Consider the following 12,650-nt stretch of genomic DNA (forward strand, 5'->3'; position numbering starts at 1 on the left):
GTGAGGGAACCAGGAGTCTGAGGAGGTATGTTTCATGCCTTGTTCCTGCGCCGTGTCCCTGCGAAGTTGGCACGCACAACTCAACTCTTTGTATTTATTTTTTTCTGTTAGTCGGTTCTGTGCGCACTCACTCTCATAGAGTTGAGTGGGGATGTGCATGCACAGGGCCAGCCTAAAAGAGTCACGTTTTATGTGCACCAACTTCACAGGGACACAACACAGGAACGAGGCACCTGGTGAGAGTGAAACATACCTCCTTGGACTCCCGGTTCCCTCACCTTTCTTTGCCGTATAACATAGTTTATGAGGCTAAACTGTGGCGGTAGGTTCCCTGTAAGTTGTACTTGTGAGTCACACATGTATTTTATGGTGTTTCAGAACATCCAACCATGAACCAATGATGGGCAATAAGAATGCTTTGAACCGGAAGAGCACTGGTCAGCTGAATCTAAGCACAAGTCCTTTGAGTAGTGGAAACTTTATGGGTTATTGCAACAACGCAAGAAGTAATTCTTTGAGGCTAAGCTTAATGGCTGACCGTAGAGGAGACAGGCGTCGAAGTAACACACTGGATATAATGGATGCCAGGATGAATCATGGGGGCAGCCTAGCAAGGACTAGAAGCCTCTCCTCTCTTAGAGAGGGTGGAGGGCACGATCTGCAGCCAACTACTGATCCAACCAATCTAATGGCCACCATTTTCTGGATAGCAGCGTCCTTGCTGGAATCAGACTATGAGTATGAGTACTTACTTGCATTAAAGCTACTCAACAAGCTGCTTACTCACATGCCTCTGGATAAATCAGAGAGTCGAGAGAAGATTGAGAAGGTGCAGGACAAGCTAAAGTGGAATAACTTTCCTGGTCTACAACAGCTCTTCTTGAAGGGTTTTACCTCCGTATCCACCCAGGAAATGACTGTTCACCTTCTTAGCAAACTCATCACCATCTCCAAACATACACTGGTGGACCCGGCGCTGCTAGCGGGTAAGAAGGGAAAGCGGGTCTGTTTAGGACATGACCAGTATAGACAAATACTGTAAGTGAATACAAATGATATAAGATGACCGGCAGAGTATTAAAATTATGCAGGCAGAGTATTAGAAATATCGCTCTGCATAAATACCATTGGTGCAAATGTAGAGGCCATTCAGTCTTTGGGAGGCTGGCTGACAACTCTTAGAAGCACTATAGCGCTCTGCTATTAGATGTTGTCAATAAGTGAGAGCAGTATAAGGGATTTAAAAAAATCCTTTGCATTCATATATGATAACCTGGGAGATTTCTGTTTATTTTAGGAGAGGCAAATGCCATATTGTTAATTTGTCTATGAGCATCTCTGCTAAGTAACATTACAAATATACACAATCCCACTAAATGTGATTGGACACCTATAATAATAATAATCTTTGTTTTACATGGCGCCAACATTTTCCGCAGCGCTTACAAAACGGGAGAATAGATACAAAACCACAATTATATCTAGTAATCAATTGATGGAGACAGTAGAGGTGAGGGTCCTACTCCAACGAGCTTACATACTACAGATAATGGGGTGGTACAGAAGGTAAAGGGGCTAAGGGGATGTGCACGGTATGACAGTGGTCAAATTAAGGCATATAGTGGCTAAATCGGTGTGCCTGCAGGGGGCGGTTGATTGCGGCTAGCAGGGATTGCAGTCAGTAGGTCAGGGAGCATGTTATCAGGCACAGTAAAGAGAGTTTGGTTTAGGGAATATGGTATGCCACCTTGAAGAGGTGTGTTTTTAGAGCACGCCTGAAGTTTTGTGAGTCCTGGATTGCCCAGATAGTTTTGGTAGCACGTTCCAGAGGATTGGTGCTGCTCTGGAGAAGTCTTGGAGGCAGGAATCAGAGGTTCGAATTAAAGGGGCGCCTAACCTGATTTCAGTAGTGGAGCGGAGGGTGCGGACTGGGGGGTGGATTGAAATAAGGGAGGCAAGAAAAATTAAGTTCTGGTATAGCTGTTCATGTAGAACTATTGTCAATGACAAGGCTTTTAGAATTTATTTTGTAACCATGCAAAGCAATGAGAGGGCAATGTGATCGCTGTGCAGCAGAATGAAAAGTAATCATGTCCACATTCATTATAGGCTGCAGTCCAATGTCTCTTCTTGCTACTGGTACATTATTATTCAAGAATTATTTACATACATACCAACCGTATACACTGTCCTACCAAAAGTAACTAGACACCTGAGCAAGAAATAAAGGGAGTGTTTATTCACATAATGTTACTACTTAGTGGGGCCTCATTTGGCCCTAATGACATCGGATACTCTCCGTGACATACTTGCTACTAACATCTGATACACTTTAGCTGGTATTTCCCTCCATGCATCTTGCAAACGTCTAGTCGAGTTCTCTCAAAGATTATGCAAGAAGCGTCATTATTGCACAGTTGAGCTATGGAGTGACTAATCACCCTACTCCATCTTCACATCAGATGGACGTACCTGGGTGTGGAGGAGCCTGGGGAACACCTTCTGCCTGAGTGTGTTGGGCCAACAGTTAAGTACTGCGGAGGTTCAGTTATGGTCTGTGGATGTGTTTCGTGGCATGGTCTCGGTCTGTTGGTTGTAGTAACAAGAACCATGAACACGGAGGTGTACTTTGACAGTCTAGATAATATTGTGCTGCTGACAATGTGGCAATACTCTGGGAATGGTCAGCCATACTTCCAGCAAGACAACGTCAAAAATCCAGTACTGTTTTATGTTGGTTTGAGGATATGAATGTTCCACGATTGGACCGGCTGCGCAGAGTCCCGACCTGAAGCCTACTGAACATCTTTGGGAAGAACTGGAATATTGGGTGAGAAAATGTTAACAGCGTCCATCTTTGAGAAAACCTGCCAGACATGTACAGAATCAGTGGAAGAAACTACCAGCTGAAGTGTATGAGACATTAGTAGAAAGTATACAACGGAGAGTATAGGATGTCATTAGGACCAAAGGAGCCCTGCTAAGTATTACCATGTGGAAATAAATATTCTTGCTCAGGTGTCCAATCACTTCTGGTAGGATTGTGTATCCTCCTAGTCCATGACTTGGGATGAGGAAGGTTATAAGTCCAGTACATAATGTTGTGCACGGCCCTCTTGGACTGTTAGTCAGTGAAAGGTATAAGACCACTTTAACACACAGCGTAAGCAAAACGCTGCGATTTTGATCGTAGTGCTTTGCCGCAATTTTACTGCTGTGATGGGTGATGAGTGCATTAAAAAAAAGTAAAAACACGGCAAAATAGAGCAGATTGAAATCAATGGAAGTGTTCTACCGCGGCGTTCAAAACGCTCCAGTAATCACGGTAAAAAAAAAAGCACATGTGTGAGAGAAGCCTAAGGGCTTTGGTGGCAAGAAGGGTAACGTTGTCCTGTCAGCTTTTAGTTGTGTTTTTATTGGAAATATACTAACTTGTGTTTTATTTGCAGGGTTTCCTTTGAATATCTTGTGCTTATTGCCTCATCTAATTCAACACTTTGACAACCCGACACCATTCTGTAAAGAAACTGCAGACAGGATAGCCAAGGTAGGTGTTCACTGAAGGCGAGAGCCTTACTTTTATAGGCCATGGCTTTTCAAACTTTCAAACTTAGATCTCACAATTCCATGGGGATGCTTGGGCCTCACCAATGAGCAAGTACAACTGTGAAACCTCAAGCAATACCACCATGCCTTGCCGATAAAACCCCCTAGCAACAAAAAGCGCAAAATTTTCAACAGCCCTATTTTGTGTCTCCACACAGTAATAATGCCCTCTTTGTGCTTCACAGTAATAGTTCCTTAATAATACCCACTTTCTGCCTTTACAGTTTTCCCCCTTTAAGCCACCTGGTAGTAATAATTCCTCTTTATGTTCCACATAGTAAGAAGACCTCCAAAGTAACTGCGACCCCAGAAAGTAATAATGCCCCCTCTGTGCTGCCAAAGTAGTAGTATGCCCTGCAGCCACTTATCTTTCTTTGCAGAGAAGTACAGTATGTTATGCACTCACTGCTTAGTTAAATTTTATGTAATGCTCTGCTTAATGATACAGTGTAGCATGCAGCAGAAATGTGGGGGAAGGAAATGTCCAAATATATAAGCTAAGGCACCCCGCCCTGTGTTGGGCAGCATAGCATTAGGCCGGTCTCACATGACTGGATCTGAATTGCGCATTCTGCGATTGGCGTCGCCGCTGATAATTCGCGGTAAAACCCAGGCATTGAAAGGCATGCATTTTCGAATCTTCCTTCACAATCGCGGATACAAATTGCGGATTCTACGAGCGGAAGAAAAATCGCAGCATGCTCTGTCTTGCCACAGAATCCGCACGGATGCCCTCCATTAATGTCAATGGAGCCATGTAACCCGCAGCTCATATGCTTTGCTAAATTGATGCAAAACTGCTAACAGTGCTTGGTTGGAGCAAGGAATGGGGGCTAATCATAGTTTTAGGCAGGCTTTTACCACATTAGCACAAGGTGCTGGTCAGGAGGTTTGGGGCTACCCAAGGGCACAAGACACCAGATGTTAAATACCTGGTGACACTACTGTATATGCCTATCTAAAGCAGCTGCTGCCGGAGTCTAGTGTACATCTCATCTGCAGTCTTAGTAGAGCCATGTGCCCCACACTATGAGAAGCCCTAGGACATTAAGGTGATAAGTTTTCCTGTAGGAGGAAAAAGTCGCAAGTGACTTGCGCATGAAATCGTGCCATGTCAAAATTGTAGTGCTACTTGTCCCGTATAGGTACAACTGTCGCGGTAACCACGATTTTACTACGACCAACATGAGACCAAGAGTCATGATCTGGCCCTTTTTCTAAGTTAGATGGTGCTGGGTCCAAAAGGGGCAAACTTACTGTACTGATCTTAGCCTAGTCACTAAAAATGATATGCCACTGGGCAAAAGTTTAAAAGAGACTCTCTCAGCTACTTATAGCCCTATGAGCTAAGTTTATGGTCTCCAAGTAGGTAAACGCTGAGTTTCCGGATATAAGTGGTTTTTGTTTTTTTTAACTTTGTTTTATTGAACACCTTATGAATTTGGTACATAGGTATATTTCACATATCATTAGTGGTATGACGATAAACGCGTTCACAGGGATCATATTTGTCTCTTGGTGTCCATTACAGATTCTTTTGTCCACTATGTGAACACGCAGTAGCATTAAAATAACATTAAAGGGGTTGTCCCGCGCCGAAACGGGGCTTTTTTTTTTTCAATAGCCCCCCGTTCGGCGCGAGACAAACCTGATGCAGGGGTTAAAAAAGAAAACCGGATAGTGCTTGCCTGAATCCCCGCGCTCCGGTGACTTCTTACTTACCTGCTGAAGATGGCCGCCGGGATCTTCACCCTCGGTGGACCGCAGGTCTTCTGTGCGGTCCATTGCCAATTCCAGCCTCCTGATTGGCTGGAATCGGCACGTGACGGGGCGGAGCTACGAGGAACCGGCATCCTGCACGAGCGGCCCCATTTAGAAAAGAAGAAGACCGGACTGCGCAAGCGCGTCTAATCGGGCGATTAGACGCTGAAAATTAGACGGCACCATGGAGACGAGGACGCTAGCAACGGAACAGGTAAGTGAATAACTTCTGTATGGCTCATAATTAATGCACAATGTACATTACAAAGTGCATTAATATGGCCATACAGAAGTGTATACCCCCACTTTGTTTCGCGGGACAACCCCTTTAAAGCACTTTCCAATCTGTAAACAATAAACAAGTCTGCATTGGTATTTTGTTTACATTATGTGGTTATAAAACATTAGTGCTGATGCAGAGTGGTACAGGCATCCAACCATAGTAACCAGGCTTGGTAGGGCAACCTCTATGCTGATAGATGGCCTTCATGGTCCCAATGTAAGTTGCTGAAAAACATCGCTTAATGCATCAGGCGGCAAATTTCATCTCTCACACCGGGAAAATGACGGGGAAGGTAAGTATAAAACTTACATCACCAGACACAGCGGGTCACCTACTTTCAGCTCCTTAATTAATGAAGCTAAGCATTGTTCCTTCTTCACCCCTTCCCCCAAAGTCCTGTGGGTTTCATCACTAGGGCTCTTAGGATTTCACTTCCTTAGGATCAATGGCACCATGCCTCATAAGAACGTATTGTGTTTCTATGCCATGTTCTGCTCACATACTGTAAAGTAATGCTCCCTTTTTATGTTGTAGGTTTGTGCGGAAGAGAAGACTGCTACATTGACAAACCTGGCCCACATGATGAGCCTGTACAGCACGCACAGCTACTCCAGAGACTGCTCCAATTGGATTAATGTTGTGTGCCGCTACCTCCATGACTCCTTCTCAGATATCACCTTCAGTCTGGTCACCTATCTTGCTGAGGTGAGTGAGAAATTATTTTATATGATATAACCTGTGAGGGACGATGCCTTCAAGGAGTATTCCAGGACTTTTACTATTGATGACCCATTGACAGGCTAGGTCAACAATCGTTGATTAACAGGAGTCTGCCACTCAGGATACTCGTGGATCAGCTGATTATAGCCCACTATTAGTGCAGCAGGGCCAGACGTTGTCATCGGTGGTCAGGGCTGGATGTGAAATAGCTGGCTTCACTCCTATTGAAATCAAGGGAACTATGCCTTTTATTACACTTTCAGCTCTGACTGCAGGGAGCAGCTGGAAGTGTAATGGGAAATATCGCTGCCATTAATTTTAGTGGAATGAAGCCTGCTATTAAACTTCGGTCCTGATCACTAATGACAATGTTCTTCCCTGCCACATTGACTGCGGGTTGGAAGATCAGCTGATCAGCAAGGATCCTGAGTGGTGGAACTTCGCTCATCAACTTCCACGTTTCCCCAAAAATAAGACCTACCCCGAAAATGAACCCTAGCCTAATTTTCAGGATTTTCTGCGAGGCTTGAAACACAAGCCCTACCCTGAAAATAAGCCCTAGTTAGATTACATTGAAAAAAATAGGAATACATTACCTAGCAGACTCGGTCCAGGGCCTTCCTGCTGATCTCCATGAAGCGATGGCTGTGATTTGCTGAGCAGCACTTGAAGGACCAATCACAGCCATTGCATTGTGAAGGTGGGATCTACGAATTGGCTGAGCTGCAGCTCAGTCAATTCATAATTCCCACCTTCACAATGCGATGGCTAAGCCGCAGTGCTCAAAGAACCTATCAATGCAGCACTTGAAGGGCCATTGCAAAAATTGATATAGGACCATGTCTTGTTTTCGGGGAAACACGGTATTGACCTGTCCTGAGGACAGCTCATTAGTATTGAAAGTCCCAGAATACCCCTTTAAGACCAAGTTCATTTCAAAGTACCAAATACATTTCAATCATCCTTTCTCTGTGATATAAGCAGAGTTATTCCTTCTAATGTGCAAAAGTGCTTTAACTGTGAATATGTACCTTGATATTCCTCCCTTTTCTGAGATCCATCTTGGCTTTTTATTAACAGAGAACAGTACAAATCCTTAGAAGATATTAAACTATTGTCTCCCTTGATGCTTTTTATCTTAGTGACGTAACGAAAAGGCCCATTTTTACAAAACGATTATCACTCAAAATTCATTCAAACGATGTCTTATGAGCGATAATCGTTCCGTGTAAATGCTGCCATCGTTAGCTTTTCAGCCGAACAATGATTTTTAGTTCAGCATAAAAACCATTGTTCGGCCGGCCAGCTGATAGAAGGGACCACACACTGTGATTCTCCACAGGAGCCCTGATAACATTATGTTCAGCTTCAGTCCCATGGGAGAACAATGGAGCTGTATACAGATAACAGACCACCTGCTGTTATCTGCATACAGCGAAGGGAGTCTCATTTACATGCAAATAAAAGAAATAGGTACAAATGCCCATTAGTAGTTTATGCAAAATGATCACTCAGACTGTCATTCAAGCTATCTTTTGAACAAATTTGAGCGACCATCTTTGCCTGTAAATGGGGCTTTAGAGTATAGTCCCACGGTGGGATGGAAAATTTTGCTGATAAGAGGGCAGTACTATCCGCAAAATTTACAGCCATTGTGTGGAGCTTTGGACATCTGTGGTTGACCACATCAAGTGGACCATACCTAAGGCCAGCTACACGTGAAATGGATTTGCATTGCAGAATCCGCGGTCAAAACGTATTGCGATTTCCATGATTGAAGGAAAAATCGCAACATGTTCTATTTCAAATTCCACGTGATTTCTTTTAGCATTGGTCCTAATGCGTGTCTTTAGTTGTAACTTTTTAAGTTTCTGTTTGTCACATGTTTGTGGATGCAAAATCAAAGCTGAAGCTAGGACTACGTTGGCACCTACATGTAAACTGTACTCTGCAAGACCTTGTGGATGCTACAGTCAATGTGCACACGTGCTGATGTCTCTTATCGTCCATCACTAGGGCCTACACAGTAGGGATAGGGTCAGTATAAATGTATATTTAGGTTTAGCTGCATTCATATGCTGGGTTATCTAAATCTGGTATTGTTTCTTTCTACCTAAGGCCACATTGTGCGCATAAAACACTGTACCAATGTCCCATAGGCTGTCATGTTGCAGCTAACAAGAATTGCGCGAACTACTCTTGCAAGATAAATTGTGGCATGCACTATCCTGGCTCATATTATGTGCACATACACGCCAAGATAGTCCATAGGGATTTGCAGCAAGTACACAATGTCATTGTATACTTGCTGTGTGCCACGCATGTGACTCTGGTGCGTGGCACACCGGCTGGCATGGTTGTGTGAGCCCGGCCTACCATAATGAGATCTGAATTTGTGGCGTTTCTTGCAGTCTTCTCTAACATTGTAGATGTGTCTGTTCTTGCAGCTCCTGGAGAAAGGCCTGTCCAGCATGCAGCAGTCATTGCTGCAGATCATCTACAGCCTGCTCAATCACATTGACCTCTCTGCAGCGCCGGTAAAGCAGTTTAACCTGGAAATCATAAAGATCATCGGGAAATACGTGCAGGTGAGCTTTTACTTCGTTCTTAGGCCGCCACGGTTTATTTTTTGCAATTTGGAACACGAACGGTATTCACGGTGGGATCACAGGAAGTGATGTGTCTGCAGTGCGAGTATTCAGATGGACTCTTCCTACTTATAGCAGAAGCGTGCATCCGCCGCACAGTATGCGCCCATGGCACGCTCTTACCAGTTTTGTCATTGTCCTTATAGTAGCTGATGTATTTTCAGCCGCATGCTACTTGCTGCCTCAGCTGTATGATTCTGAACAATTGCGCGCTGTAATTCACGTTCGGCCCCTGAGCGAGTAGCTGGTTTGTTTCAGTTTTCAATGTCATTTACTTAATGTACCCGGTTTTCACTTTATTACTTCATCCATAAAAGCCAATGTTTTAGGACTTATTTTTAAATTCCAATTTCCCCCTTAAACAAAAATGCTTCTTTTTTGGCTCATGGAGAAAAAAAAACATCATTCTGCAGAGCCGAAGCCTTTATGGGAATAGCCTGCAGCCAGCTTGTCTTTGTGCTTGGCTACAAGTACTGAAATGAAAACCGGGTCAACGTAGCAGTGCCAGCAATGCTTTATTCAACCTTATGCAACTTAGTGTCATATCATCTGCATGGTTTCTGCACCTTCTAGATCACTGTTTATAGTAGGTGGCAGAAATGGCGCTATGCGGTTGAGTAGCAGTTTTACTCCGGAAATTGCAGTATAAACACCTCCACTTTTGTTGCAGTTGTTGAGTTTTTTACATGGAGTAGGAGGTTTCGTTAGCACAAGCAGATATGATCTGTACATGTAAAAGCACCCATAAGCTAAAATGATTGAAAATACGCAATTTCTACCAACGCAGGTGAAATATAACTATATTATTTTGAGCTGACCAATAACAGACCGTCATCTACAAACAAGTCGGCTATGTTTGAATTTTCCATACAATAGTCGTAACAAAGATCTTTCGTCCACCAACAACCTTTCTTTCTAGAATGTTCCCTGAAGGCTCGCCCTTCCGTTGCTCAGTGTCATTGATCACGCATGACCGTTTTGAATTATTGTAATGGCCAAACTTGGACTGAAATGTGTATTGCTGCGTTGGTAAAACTATTAATCACGAGGCGGTTGTTAAACCATCAACCTACTGCTTTGAGATGGATATAGTCGCCTTTATTCCTATCGCATTTGTATAATTAAAGAAAAAAAATCAGTCTGCCTGGAAAAAGTACCCAAAAACATTGCAAACTCTTTACCCTATCTAATCCGGAAAATGATATAACTGCTGCTGGAGACCAATGTGACTCTGTCACCATTGTCACGCTGACATTAGCTCGTGTATATTTTTACCTGTATGCATTTTTTATTTTTTTTCACCTCCATGTGTAGATTTGTACTGTTTACGTTTCCCAATAATTACTTATAAATGCCATTTCTTTATCCCAACAGAGTGCATATTGGAGGGAAGCGTTGAATATCCTAAAACTTGTGGTGTCTCGTTCCGCCAGCCTGGTGGTGCCGAATGATGCCCCAAAGTCCTATGTGGATTTAGGCCCGCCTGAAATCTCCTTTGCAAAAATATTTAACTGCGCCTCTAAGGAGCTTCCAGGAAAAACATTAGATTTTCATTTTGACATATCAGAGGTGAGAAAACCTTTACCATTACGTATATCAGTAGAAATCTTTCTTCTGCCATATCACGCTCTAGACAAAAACTGCTCCGTAAATTCCAAGTCTTGTTGTCAAACTAATTTTGGTCTAAATTGAATTCTGATTTGAATAGACTGCATTGACTTTTCATTCTTCTACCAGCCGTCACTACATCATGGGGGTTGTAGTTTGACAATAGCTGGAGAGCCCCAGCTTGCCGCCCTTTGCTGTACACTACTACAGATAAGCTGTCTATGATTTTTGCTGGCTATTGATTCCTTATGGCTAACAAGCTCTTATCCAGAGCCTTGTCATTCTATAAAATATACTCTGTAAATTGTCTGCTCAACGGCTATGACTTGTATTCTCTCAGATCTTTCATCATTGTGTCTTTTCTCCATTTGCAAGATTACTTTTTTGTCCAGATTGGCCTAGGTCGTATTGTACTTACAAAGCCTGTTTTTCACTATAGACACCCATAATAGGACAGAAGTACGGGGATCAGCATAGTGCAGCTGGAAGAAATGGAAAGCCAAAAGTCATCGCAGTAACTCGGAGCACATCGTCTACTTCTTCTGGATCCAACTCCAATGCGCTTGTCCCTGTTAGCTGGAAGAGGCCGCAGCTATCTCAGGTACAGGAGCAATTTAATCAAATTGAGGTTGTTTATTCACTCATATGATAGTTTCCTGATAGTTTCAATACTTGAAGGGGTTGTACCATGATATAAAGTTACCTCCTACCCACCGATCCTGATAACCGAGGGTCTAGTTGGTCCCTGAGTAATGAGAGCTGACGTACACATCTAGTTTTACTGATTGTTGTCAGCAAGAGAAACCAAGTAATCTTGTAGATATGATACTAGAGATGAGCGAGCATACTCGATAAGGCAAACTACTCGAGCGAGTAGTGCCTTATTCGAGTACCTGCCTGCTCGTCTCTAAAGATTCGGGTGCCGGCACGGGTGACAGGTGAGTTGCGGGGAGGGGGGGGGGAGAGAGATCTCCCCCGCCGCTACCGGCCTCCTGCCGGCACCCGAATCTTTAGAGACGAGCAGGCAGCTACTCGAATAAGGCACTACTCGCTCAAGTAGTTTGCCTTATCGAGTATGCTCGCTTATCTCTATATGATACCTTTTAATGGCTAACAAAAAGACGTGACGTTATAGCAAGCTTTCGACCCTACTTAGGGTTTTTCTTCAAGCCTGTATCAAGTAGGTTCGAAAGCTCACTATAACTTAGGGTTCTTCTTCAAGCCCGAAGAAAAAACCTAAGTAGGTTGGCAAGCTCGCTGTAATTTGGGGTGTCACTTCAAGCCTGAAGAAAAAACCTAAGTAGGTTCGAAAGCTCTCTATAACATCACGTCTTTTTGGTAGGCCTTAAAAGGTATCATTTCTACAAGATTACGTGGTTTCTCTTACTGAGAACAATAACACTTTGCTCTACTGGCTAACTCGGTACCAAACTTTTTTTTTTTTTTTTTTTAAATCTAGTTTTTGTCACATTTGTCAGTATTTTCATTGAACTAAAAAAAAAAAATCTTGTTCCCTACTGAAAGATTTCTCTGCCTAGTTCTCACTGGATCTGATTCATAGGCCGTTCCTATAATTGTGTGAATGAAGTCTGCCTTAACTTTCCCAAGTTGGATAAGTAATCGTACTGCTAGTGTCGATTAACTTAATATCCTGACGTGACTTATAGGGATCTCCTGCTTAATCTGGTGTGTGTAGGTCACTCATCCCACAGGGCAGGGCTTATGTGGAGTGAGGGCTTTTACCAGTCTCTCCTTACAACATGCCACACATACATTGCATCCTATCCTCACACTGAGTCCTATAATCCGCCTTTATAGTGTGTAACAGATCACATTGATGCATACAAGCTACAATGTTTTTTCACTTACGCTGATGCAAAGGATTAACATTACGAGCATCTGGTATATATTTTTAGAATTGAAGAACCAGAGCCTGTATTCATGTTTTGTCCCTTTTGCTTCTCATTTAAACAAGATGGCTTATTAGTAGGAACACATTTACCATTTCCACAAACGTTATTTGT

At 43.2% G+C, this 12,650-nt stretch overlaps 1 protein-coding gene across 5 annotated transcripts in view; it reads left to right on the plus strand.

Annotated features, from left to right (window-relative positions):
- Positions 1-12,650, plus strand: part of FRYL (FRY like transcription coactivator) — a 285,628-nt gene that overhangs the window by 233,952 nt on the left and 39,026 nt on the right. For all 5 annotated transcript variants that reach the window (XM_066573099.1, XM_066573096.1, XM_066573098.1 and 2 more), the window contains 6 exons: positions 379-986; positions 3,450-3,547; positions 6,185-6,355; positions 8,818-8,958; positions 10,393-10,587; positions 11,066-11,227. In XM_066573099.1, the coding sequence (XP_066429196.1) occupies positions 379-986; positions 3,450-3,547; positions 6,185-6,355; positions 8,818-8,958; positions 10,393-10,587; positions 11,066-11,227 (1,375 nt within the window). The remainder of the gene's footprint in view (positions 1-378; positions 987-3,449; positions 3,548-6,184; positions 6,356-8,817; positions 8,959-10,392; positions 10,588-11,065; positions 11,228-12,650) is intronic.

This window comes from Eleutherodactylus coqui, chromosome 7 (genome assembly GCF_035609145.1).
Source record: "Eleutherodactylus coqui strain aEleCoq1 chromosome 7, aEleCoq1.hap1, whole genome shotgun sequence".
Classification (NCBI taxonomy): domain Eukaryota; kingdom Metazoa; phylum Chordata; class Amphibia; order Anura; family Eleutherodactylidae; genus Eleutherodactylus; species Eleutherodactylus coqui.